This window comes from Lucilia sericata, unplaced genomic scaffold (assembly GCF_015586225.1).
Source record: "Lucilia sericata isolate MDLA Ls3-8-SP2 unplaced genomic scaffold, ASM1558622v1 Contig002544F_arrow, whole genome shotgun sequence".
NCBI classification, from domain to species: Eukaryota; Metazoa; Arthropoda; class Insecta; order Diptera; family Calliphoridae; genus Lucilia; species Lucilia sericata.
This window is the reverse complement of record NW_023996311.1, coordinates 31,094-44,076: the sequence shown is the minus strand read 5'-3', so window position 1 is coordinate 44,076 and position 12,983 is coordinate 31,094. Positions and strand designations below refer to the sequence as shown.

The 12,983-nt window shown below is 30.7% G+C and overlaps 1 protein-coding gene and 1 pseudogene across 1 annotated transcript in view; both read left to right on the top strand.

Moving 5' to 3' along the window:
• Nucleotides 1–413: 413 nt before the first annotated feature.
• LOC119614062 lies at nt 414–1,188 on the top strand (annotated as a pseudogene).
• Nucleotides 1,189–9,948: 8,760 nt separating this feature from the next.
• The window catches only part of LOC119614061, a 33,015-nt gene continuing 29,980 nt past the window's right edge, over nt 9,949–12,983 (top strand). The window contains exons 1-2 of the mRNA XM_037970163.1: nt 9,949–9,956; nt 10,225–10,373. Coding sequence (XP_037826091.1) covers nt 9,949–9,956; nt 10,225–10,373 — 157 coding nt within the window. The remainder of the gene's footprint in view (nt 9,957–10,224; nt 10,374–12,983) is intronic.

Sequence of the window (12,983 nt, the reverse complement as noted above, 5' to 3'; positions counted from 1 at the left end):
TTTTAAAATTAGTTTTATATTTAATTGATGTATATAAAAATTTGTTATGTAAAAATCTTAATATGTACAACAATAAGTACAAAATATTAAAAAAAAAAAAAAATTAACAACAGAAAAAACGGAAATGTAAAAACCGAATATTAATGACAGTCACTGTAAAAAACTTTAATTAGGAAAATAGGCGAAAATTCCCGGAGAAATCGGTCACATTTATGATATTTATGTATGTTCTGGCTTTCGAATCATTTTGAATTCACATGAAACTAAAAATGTGGTGTTCCCATTTTCACTCAGTTTTTTATACATTCGAAGTTGTGTTCGAAACAAATTTGACAAATGTCATAATAAATTTTGTAAACACATATCGTTGACTTTTTTTCTGCGATAAATAAATAAAATAAGAGTACTATAAAATGCCAGGTGCATTTATTTTATGTTGCTTACAAAATGAACGTCACAAACTTTACAGAGAAGTTGTGCCCAGACGGATCTTAAGGGATGCATCAAATCCGATGGAAATGCCAGAATCCTCGTAAGTTTTTTTGTGAAATTTAACCATTTAATATTTATTGGGCTCTTTATTTTTAAGATTTATTGGACTCTATCGGTTAAACAAGTCAGCGTTTTCAATGTTTTTAAATCAAATTGCACCATTAATAAAGAATACAACAATTCCACCAACAATACAGTTGGCAGCAACGCTGAGGTTTTTTGGTGTTGGAAGATTCCAGGGTGTAATAGCCAATGAAATGAACATCAGAATTGGTCGTAGCACTATGTTTAAAGTGTTGTGGAATGCTGCAAACATACTAGAAAGTCATATTTGCCAAGCCTGGATTAACATGGAAATGGATGATGATGAAATAAAAGTATCAAAAACATATTTTAAAGAAAAACATGGTATACAAGGAGTTATTGGATGTGTCGACGGAACCCACGTTCGAATGAGAAAGCCGGAGACTGACGAATCTCTTTACTATAATAGGAAAGGGTACTTTAGCATTAATGTTATGATCGTGAGTCAAATGTTCTCTCTTTAAATCCAATTTTTATAAAAGTTTTATAATTAAGGTATGTGATTACAAAATGCAAATACTTGCGTTAGATTGATGTAGGCCTGGCTCATGCCATGACGCCTTCATTTGGAGTTTAAGCGATGCTAGGAATTTTGGTATATTAAAATTTTAATTAATAACATGATGTCTTATATATCACTAGATAGACAAACATGAGTGCAATACTTAATAACCGATTTTTAATAATTTTTTTTTCTAAAATACTACGTTTTTGAACAATATTTTTTGGCTCATTTGAATAGGTTCATCATCTTTAATTGACAAAAACAACAACAAATTGCATTTTTCATGAGACTTTTTAATTTTATAAACATTTTTACAAGGTTATAGAAAAGATTTACTAAGGAACATATCCGCCGTTACTTGATATATCTCCGAAAATTCGAGGTGATAAAGAGTTATAAAGATTCTTAAGTAATGGCAAGGAAATTTCGGTCCAAGCCTTTCAGTTCCTTCAATTTAGGCTTCTTTTGTGTCAATACTGTCTGCCCGACCTATACCCATTACGAGAAAGAATACTCCGAAACCTTTTCAATAATAAATAGGTAAGAAGATTTGGAGGCCACTCCAAAATTTTTACATTCTGGCTTCGAATCGACCCTTTTACAGTTCTGGTGGTATGGATCAGGGCATTATATTTTAGAAATATCCACGGCAAAAATATCCGAAAATGTGAAAAAAAACAGTTTCCAGTATGGCATTACAATTATTACAATTCTTACTAGATGAATGAAATTTAAGCTCACATGTTTCATAATACGAAATTGCCCCCACTACATCCCACATCCTTCACAGCTATGCAAACGACTCAGGTAGAGCTCTTCCTTTCAAAAATCATAAAATAATGATTATATCGATCTGGACCTTCTAAATTAAACATTTTTCATCCGAAAAAACAAGATGTTGATTTAGCTTTTTATAACCCTGTGTTTACGTGCAAACTGAAGAGGATTTCTCTTTACGAGTGGCAATTGGAGTGCACAGTGGGGCAGAATGGAAATTTTTGGAAATAAATCTGGCATTTCTAACGGCTGATCCGATCGGGATAAAATTTGGCGTGAGCGTAGCCAAGGAGTATTCGAGTTTAAGTTTTGAAGATGAACCTGCAGATGCCCCAGGGACGGCGCTGTGGCGGCTCAAAGTAGGGTACCTACGACATGTAAAATTTTTAAACTCGTGCCATTTTTTTGTTTTTCACCCAAATACAAAGATTTTTATATTTTGTGAAAGCGCTCGACGAGATCTTGAAAAAACATGCTTGGACATACTACTTATCTCTTATAATATCCGAGTTATAGGCATTTTAAAAATTAGTGATACAAAATTTACCATACCTTGGTCCGCCCTTTTTTTTGAATACCGGGCGTAATTTTGGACCAAATGAACTTAATTTTTTCTTGTTAGTTAGACAACAAAATTTCCAATAATATACAAAAAATTTCAGATCAATATCATTTACAGATCCAAAAATATACGTTTTTTAATTTAAAAATTCAAAAAAATTTTAGATTTTTGGCGTTTTTTTGCCAAAAATGTGTCTTAACTCTTTATTATTAAAATAAAATTTCTTTAAGAACATATAACAATTTTATAGTTTTTCTAAAAGGTATCTTACGCAGAACGCTTTGGCGTAAAAAACTTGTCTTATTTTTTGAAAATGTTGCCACTGCGTCTTTCCGAATATGACCTATTTTTCATCAAAACTTCAACTTTGGGCGACATGTTCTAAAATCCCAAAGCTGGGATCAGAAAACTGAAAGCAGTTTTGGAAACTCAATATGTTTTCTATTTACTCCAAAAGTATTTTCCCAGCCCTGAAAGAAATGTGGACCCTATGGGCAAAAAAGTAAAAAATCCCATTTTTGGGATTTTCATTCCTATTTTTGGGAATTGCGGGATGCCCTTTGACCTTTTCAATTTTTTTTTTTGCATATTCTTATTTGAAATGACAAATTTAACAAGCGTTGAAAATTTCATTGAGTTTTGTTCATAAATAAAGATTTTGTCATATATTACATATTTGTTTAATTTCTAAAAACTATGATTTATATCAAAATTTTAATAGGATCGCAGATAGCTACAACAATTTAGTCCATATTTATCCCTTAATATCATTTTTTAGTTAGATATGGAAATTCTCGACCCTTTACAAAAATTTCAAGCCAATATCTCAATTACATTCAAAATATGTTCATTTAAACCTGTGTCCTTTAATTTCATCTTTTTCATATTTTAGTATTAAGTATGACAGAACATATTTAAATCTTATATTTACCTATTTTCTATTTGTTTGCTTATCCTTATAATTGAAAGGTCCTATTATGCTTAAATTTTCAAAAATTTATAACTATTTTTTACCTAAATTTTTTCGACAGATCATTTCGATCTGTTTCGTTTATGATCATGTAGGTAAAAATATACAGGTAATGATAATTTCGATTCATTCACTAATAAGAAATATCAAGGACTGAATTACAGGTTATAGTAATATAGTCCTAAATGTTAATAGGTCGACAATTCGTAATTTTTTACTTTGGAATACCTGTATCGGAAATGACAAGAATTGGTATATAAGTAAACTTCTCAGATTTTAAGTACCATATTTAATAAATCTACAATGAAGATTACATTAAAGTACGAAGAGTTGTGTTCCGTTTTATGGAGTATATCTTCAAAAGGGCCAGAAAGAATTGAAGACATTTCAAATTATATAAAAACTACATATAGTAGAAAAGTAGACAAAACAGGCATATCAAAATTGAAAACTTTTTGATGTAAAAAGTAAGTCTGTGGATGGAAATCAAAAGAAATTTCGATTAAAATTTTGTAGTTGGATGGAAACTACTACGGAAATCTCAACTTACAACACATCAACAGGAGCGCCTTGAAAGTCATACGAAGACTTATGTTCCAGGTCAAAAAAAAGAGGGTCACACAAAAACTTTTTTCAATCTCAAATGAGGAAATTGCTGATACATTTAACGAAATGCTGAAAACCAACCTATGGATGTCGTACATATTGCAACTATTCTTCCTAATGCATCACCAAGACGACTTAAGCGAATTGTGGAAATTATACCAACTCCAACATCATAATCAAATTTTACTGAAGAGGAAGCAATAGCGCTTATGTTGGAACTGGGTCTCAATCGAAATAAGTACCAAATATTAAGGAAAGCTCTGCATGAAAAAGGACACAATATATTACCATCATACAAGGCGATCCAGGAAAAAAAAAAACTATCCTACTAAATCAACAAAAAATAATGAAGAATTGAAAGAACTGAGAGCTGCGGAAAAAAGCAGAATCCAAGAAGAATTTAAAGTTCAGATGGGATTAAACATCGACAAACCACTTTCAAGTTGCGGTAGTACAAATGACGGTAATACGGCGAGAAGGTTTTTTCGTGATTTTGAAATTACTTCAAAAATAACTGGAATCGACAAGGAGTTGCTTCGAAGAGTTAACACTATTTTAATGGCACTGAATAGTAAACATAAAATTAATGGAAATCGATTTGGGGAATACACATCTGAAATTTCTAAATTACTTGTATCTCTGTATCCATGGAGGGAACTAACACCAACAGTACACAAAGTATTGTGTCATGGTCAAATAATAATTGAATCGAATATTCTTCCACTTGGAGAGTTAACAGAAGAAGCCCAGGAAGCGAGGAATCGAGATTTTAAGCATGTTCAACTATTCAGCTCAAGAAAATGCTCCAGGAAATCACAGAATGAATATATTTTTAATAGTTTACTTTTATCTTCTGATCCTGTTCTTTCAACTATGCGAAAAAGATGGATTTGTTATGAAACTCTATCATCTCAAAACAAGGAAGATTTAAAGGACTTATATTACCTTCTGGATATGTATACCGATATGACAGATTATTTTATAGAAAATAAGTAGTGTTAGGAATTAACTATATAAGTAGGTTGTAAGAATTAATTGTATTATGTTTAAGATAAACAGTTCAAATAAAAAAAGCTATTATACTAACTGATGAATTGTATTAAATTGTGTTTTATATTTCGGTGGGCGGGAAAGGTAATTTGTGTGGGGTGATTTAGGTGTTGTTGTGCGTGGCTCATAATAAAATTATAATTTTTTTATTGTATATACAATATTATAATAAAATATTTAACTAAATAATTTTTAAAAATTGTCCAAATATTTTATTCAACACCAAATGTATGTTCTGTCATAAAAATATGAAAAAGATGAAATTAAAGGACACAGGTTTAAATGAACATATTTTTGAATGTAATTGAGATATTGGCTTGAAATTTTTTGTAAAGGGTCGAGAATTTCCATATCTAACTAAAAAATGATATTAAGGGATAAATATGGACTAAATTGTTGTAGCTATCTGCGATCCTATTAAAATTTTGATATAAATCATAGTTTTAGAAATTAAACAAATATGTAATATATGACAAAATCTTTATTTATGAACAAAACTCAATGAAATTTTCAACGCTTGTTAAATTTGTCATTTCAAATAAGAATATGCAAAAAAAAATTGAAAAGGTCAAAGGGCATCCCGCAATTCCCAAAAATAGGAATGAAAAACCCAAAAATGGGATTTTTTACTTTTTTTGCCCATAGGGTCCACATTTCTTTCAGGGCTGGGAAAATACTTTTGGAAGTAAATAGAAAACATATTGAGGTTTCCAAAACTGCTTTCAGTTTTCTGATCCCAGCTTTGGGATTTTAGAACATGTCGCCCAAAGTTGAAGTTTTGATGAAAAATAGGTCATATTCGGAAAGACGCAGTGGCAACATTTTCAAAAAATAGGACAAGTTTTTTACGCCAAAGCGTTCTGCGTAAAGATACCTTTTAGAAAACTATAAAATTGTTATATGTTCTTAAAGAAAATTTTATTTTATTAATAAAAGAGTTAAGACACATTTTTGGCAAAAAAAAACGCCAAAAATCTAAAATTTTTTGAATTTTTAAATTAAAAAACGTATATTTTTGGATCTGTAAACGATATTGATCTGAAATTTTGTATATTATTGGAAATTTTGTTGTCTAACTAACAAGAAAAAATTGAGTCCATTTGGTCCAAAATTACGCCCGGTATTCAAAAAAAGGCGGACCAAGGTATGGTAAATTTTGTATCACTAAATTTTTAAATGCCTATAACTCGGATATTATAAGAGATAAGTAGTATGTCCAAGCATGTTTTTTCAAGATCTCGTCGAGCGCTTTCACAAAATATAAAAATCTTTGTATTTGGGTGAAAAACAAAAAAATGGCACGAGTTTAAAAATTTTACATGTCGTAGGTACCCCACTTTGAGACGCCACAGCGCCGTCCCTGGGGCATCTGCAGGGTTCATCTTCAAAACTTAAACTCGAATACTCCTTGGCTACGCTCATGCCAAATTTTATCCCGATCGGATCAGCCGTTTAGAAATGCCAGATTTATTTCCAAAAAATTTCCATTCTGCCCCACTGTGGAGTGGCTTTTATAAATTTTTTAATATTTCTAAAGCCTTGGCCCTTCTTACAATTCGTTATACTGTAGCTAGGCTTGTTGTAAAACCCACTTTTTCTTTAATTTTTGCTACAGAATCACTTGACTTCGAAGCAAATTTTATGAAATCTCTTGTGTCCGCTTTTGTTTGTACTCTATATGTAGTTCTATTTATGTTTTCTTAATATTCAAACTGTTTTCTTATAAAATTGCGAATAACATTCTGAATTTGCCTATTTTTTTTTTTTTTTTGCCAAATTCCTGTGATTTTGGACAGTTTCCAAAAACGCCTGAATTTTGTCATTTTATTCTTTAGTTAATGGCTTACCGCAACCTATTTGTTAAAAAATATATTGTCTATATTCACAGACACTAGAATATGAATGGATTTTACTCACTGCCAGCAGTTAACTGATTTTATTCTGATTGAACCTAATCAAGTGAGCAAAAAAATATAGCTAAAAAACGTAGTATGTTAGAAAACAATTATTAAAAATCCGCTATTAGGTATTGCGCTAATTTTTGTCTCACTGGTGATACCTAAGACATCATGTTATTATTTAAAATTTTAATATAACTAATTAGTCCATTATTTTTTGCAAAAAATTAATTTGAATGTAAACAAAACAGTGAACCTATTTAAGTGAGCGGGAGTGTATGTAAAAGCTATCGTGTTAATTTTGATGAAACCCTGATTATTGAAAATGAGGATGATGAAAAAGCGATGAAGAACATGAGGAAATCAACAATAACAATGATAACAAGTTAGAGTGCTATATTCGGCTAAGCCGAATCTTAAATACCCTCCACCAGCTACTTTTATATTAATACTTTTTTAATTGATCAAATATTTGTAGAAATAAGTTTTCTCATGTCTTAAATTACAATTCCAAGATTTGTTTAACATTACAAACCCCATTTTCTTTTATATTTTTATAACGCCCTTAAATATGCTTTGCGTATATGCATGTGTGTGAAAGATTTAAGGATTTTCAAAATACATATACATATATAATATTGTTCTACACAAATTGATAATGCAACTAGTTAAATACGGTTAAATTGCTTTTAGGGGCAGGACCTAGTATGGAAGATATGACCAATTATAGACCGATTGTAAAATATTCTTTAAGCTAAATTTCTGTACATAAAAGCTATATTTCAGTCAAATTTTGTATTTATATCGTAATTTAGTAATAAGTAATGTGTGTTCAAGTGATTTTCTGAAGGGACACTTGCATGGGACCGACCGCACCCATGTTATAGACCGATCGTGAAAAAATCTTGAAATAGAATTTTTGTATACCAAACTAATATTTGTGACAAATTTTGTATCAATAGCTTTATTTGGTAATGAGTAATGTGCGTTTAAGAGATTTTCGTAAAAGGACCTTGTATGGGAGCGATGACCAATTATGTATATAAAGACAAAATTTCAAAATTCTGTATCTATATCATTATTTGGCAATGAATATTGTGCATTTAAGTGATTTTCTGGAGGGGACCTAGTATGAGAGCTATGACCAAATATGGACCGATTGCAAAACAATTTTATAGTGTAATTTATGTATATAAGAGCAATATTTGTGCTAAATGTATGGATATCAATATTTTGTAATGAGTTATGTGCGTTTTAAGTGATTTTCGGGAGGGGACCTTGTATGGGAGCTATGACAAATTATGGACCGATCGGAAAAAACTTCCATAATAATATTTCTGTATATGTGAGCAATACTTGTACCAAATTTTATATGGATATCTTAATTTAGTAATGAGTTATGCGCGTTTAAGTGATTTTCGGGAAGGGACCTTGTATGGGAGCTATGACCAATTATGGACCGATCGGAAAAAATTTCACAGTAATATTTCTGTGCATATGAGCAATACTAATTCCAAATTTTATATGGATATCTTAATTTAGTAATGAGTTATGCGCGTTTCAGTGATTTTCGGGAGGGTACCTTGTATGGGAGCTATGTCCAATTATGGACCGATCCAGAAAATTTTTTCTCTCAAAAAATTCAATTGACATAAGATTTTAATTTGTAAAATTTTGTGAAGATATCAACATTCTGACGGAAGTTAGTAACAAAAAACTAATTTTCCGGAAATATGTACTTTTGTATGGGAGGTAGGGTATTCAATTATTCGGGTTTTTCACTTATTCGGTTTAGTTGACGAATAATTATTTGAGGTTTTATGTTAGCCGGTTAATAATCGGATAATTCAAAATTATTCGGTTAATCGAATAAAAGAAAAATGGATGTTTTTTATTAATTCTGTTGCTTTTTTACATTATTTTTTTCCTATAACAAACAAAGTTATAATTTCCACTTCTTTGAGTTCAAATCTATGTATATTTTTTAATTAAGTTCGTTCTCAAATATTCGCAATTATTTCTTTTTATGTGAATTTCCTATATAAAGAAATTAAGTTAATTAATTTTATGTTTTTGAGATATTTCAACGAGTTCCAAAATTCATACGTTCCATTGAATTAGTGTATAACTATTGCTGAAGAACTTATTAGAAATTCTTAAAAAGCACAACAATGTTCTCCAAAACTGGTTGTAGAAGTAAGGGTTATTTCTAAGATTGCCTTTCAAGAATCTAAAGTGTTTCTTTACATTCTAGAAGTAGGTAAATTAGAACAAATTCCTAAAATGTTTCTGAAGTATTGTTATGGAAATCATCAAATAAATTTTCTTCATTATTGAAAATAATTAAAGAATTAATAATGGAATAAAAAAGGCAATAAAAATATTGGATTTTCTATAAAGTATATAGCAATTTTACTGTTACAAGTAATTTTTTCTTAATCGGTTATATGATAGAAATTATTCGGTTTATTTGTTATTTGAAATTTGGCAATTTTAATTTATTCGAACGATTAATCGTCAAAAATTTATCGATTAACCGATCGACGATTAATCGTTTGAATACCCTAATGGGAGGTATATGAAATTATGGACCGATTCTGACAACTTTCAGCAGGAATCAAGATCTTGTGTAGAAACGAATGTATGATGACTTTCATGAAATTATCTTGCATAGTTTTCGAGAAAATTACTTTAGAATGTGTAAAAAATGCTTATTTTTTCGGAGTTGTTTTAAATTTTGATTCATAACTTTTCCCGATGTGAACCGATTTTGCTAATTTTCAATACCGGATAATAATGAATATTTTTTTTTCTGAATTTCGTTAAATTATATTGCTTCGTTTTAACGTGAGCGTTGTTTACGCCAAAAACAACATATAGCAATTTTTCCTTACTTTCGTTAATATTCCATATTTCCTGCAAACCCTAATTTCTTCTTACATATATAAATGCTGATTGCTATGTGTTGCAGTATACAAATAATTGTCATAATGTTCTAAAAGAAATGTCATAGTTCGTAAATGTCATAAATGCTTATTTGCGCCAGATACAAATCTAGCTCCTAACAATACAGTCCACCTATCCTTGGTAAGAATTCCTTATTCCTTAAATAATTTAATAAATATCCAAAGAAAATTTCCTAATTGCTTTGTTTTATTTTCCATTTCATTGCATATCCAAATTAAATTATTCTGAGTTACAAAATATATCCATATATTTTGTTTTGGCTCAGAGAGACTAATCATTTTCCAATAATCCAGCCTTTCATCCCCTTCCAAAGCTTTGAACGAAATATTTTGGTCCAGTCGAACCGGATTTATATTGGAAGTTCATATACTCTCGGAGATTTCAACTCATTTGTGGATTTCCTACCAACAAATTGTTCCATCTACACCTTTATTCATATTTCATCAACAACTTATTACAAAGGTTAGTTTGTTTTCTTTTATTTTGCATATCTATTTTATATTACAAAGTGCATAAGAGTGTTTGTGAAGTAAAAATTGTCCAAAGATTAAGAGAATTTTGTAAAATAATAACAAAATTCGCGGTTTATAAAACCAAAAAGTGTGTGCAAAACCATAAAAAGCCGACGGCAATTATATTTTTCTTTAATACTTTGGGTATACAAGAATTGGCTGGTACACTACTTTGATACTCTAGTAAAATAGTGAAGTGTAACGGACAACATTTTTCATTAGTGTCTTAAAATACAGTCTACAGTAACAAGTTACATTTTCCTACTTACACAAAGTAGGGCTGTTATTCGTTTCTCTTGTATATATTTCCTTCCCTCCGTCGGCTCTAAATAAAATATTAATTCCATACAATTTTGCACGTTCTCTTTAAGTTATCCATCAATAAATTCTCTTTATTCCCATATTTTAATTGCATTACAATTCCCTGTAATACAAATCCACACATTTATTTACTAATGTAATTTCTCTTACTATTTTGTTTATTTCCAAACGATATTATTTCTGCTTGATGACATTACCTACAATTGTCCATATCGATTTACATACGTTTGTCCGCTTGTGTATTACATTGTCCATCATCCATAAGCATTACACTCGTTAGTGCGTGTGTATATACATGCAATATATTTATTTTCTTTTTCCTTTTCTTCTTTCTTTTTCAATACGCAACTGATCGTCATTAACCCTTGAGTGATCGTTAAGGTCATTAATGTCTTATAAGATATTTTGTTAAATAATCAATATATTATCTTAGAATCTTGTTGTATTGATTAGATTTGATATATTGTTAAATTAATTTAATATTTAATCTATTTATATCATATTTTCTTATTCAAGAAAAACTGTTTTTTCGATCACTTTATGTATACATAATTATTAAAATTTTCAGTGCCATTTTGCATATAAATAATTCTGTAAATTTAGAATTTACTTATTATTGTCCAGTGAAATTATACAGTTTTTCTACCAAATACATTTTTGTTATTATTTCATACACTTTTTCCTGGTCTCCAAAGGGTTAATTGAATTCAATTGTAAACAAATCTCAGTTACATTATTGTTGTTCCATACATAAAACTCCAGAGCTGTAAAACTACTAATTGTTCAAAAAATTAATTTTTCCAAAGTGGTTGTTTTTCCTATTTAGTTTTATAACGCGATTGTTTGTCATCCAAAATTCTATATTTTTCTGAGATTTGTCCAACGTTTGTAAGAGAAACGATTCTTTAAGTTCCAAATTTCCATTTTTTTCCAATAATAACCGTCAATATGTCTCCAAACCATTTTATCCGTCTTGCCGACAGTATTATTGAATTCGAGGCTGACTATAATGAAAATCGATATCCCATAAATTCAATTCATGCACTTTCGATCCACAAAGATGAATTGAAGTCCACTTGGAATCGAATCAAGTCAGCATATGATAAGTTTTTGTTCGATAAGGAAAATGAAGAAGAGTCCGACAATAACGAATCCGAAAATTTAGAAGCGTTTAAGGACAAGTATAAAAATACTTACATAGCTTATTGTAATATCCTTACTAAGTTATCCGAATTGTCCGATACGCTTCGTGTTCCGTCTCAACCCAAAAACAATACCATTTCTCCAAATTTTCCAGATGTATTCCATGGTGACTATGAGTCATGGCCGACATTCCGAGATCTCTTTACGGCCATGTACATTAAAAATTCCATACTTAGTCCGGTAGAGAAACTTTTCCATTTAATCCAAAAGACTTATGGAGAAGCTAGACAGATCGTCCAGAAAAGTCCTTTGACGAACCAAGGCTTTGATTTGGCTTGGTCTAATCTTACCAGTCGGTTTGAAAATCGAAGAGTCCAAGTCAATGGTCAGCTTAAAATCCTATTTAACCTGCCTAGTATATCCCTTGAATCCGCACAATCCATACAAAATTTGCAACGGGACATTAATGCATGTATATCCATTCTAAAACTCCATAATATAGACACTGACAGTTGGGATCCAATTTTTGTGTTCCTTTGTTCCAACAAACTGCCTGATTCGACATTAACTCTATGGGAGCAAGGTTTAAAAGATAAGTCTTCCATTCCGAAGTGGTCGGATTTCGATGAGTTTCTAACAAATCGTTACCGTACTTTGGAATCAGTTTCCGAAATCCGTTTCACTCTTTCCATGCCTTCAGCATCCAAATCCAAAGCGTTAAATATTTCATCCAACGTTTCCAACAGTTCTTACCGTACTTCAGGCCCGAAATGTCAGTTGTGTCCCAATGAATTTCATCCGATACGCAAATGTCCTACATTTTTGCAAATGGATTACTCCCAGCGCATTGATGAGATCAAGAAGTTAAGTTTGTGCATTAATTGTTTCTCTAAGACACATTCAGTACGGAATTGTAGTAATCCTACTAATTGTTTCCGATGCAACAAAAGGCACAACACTTTACTCCATAGAGATTCCGAAACTTTCACAGACCTATCTGCTCCTGGTACAAGTTCCAATTTAGATCCAAATGTCGAACCATATGTCACTCATTCTCATTCCATTACAATACAGTCTACTATTTCCGGAGCTGACA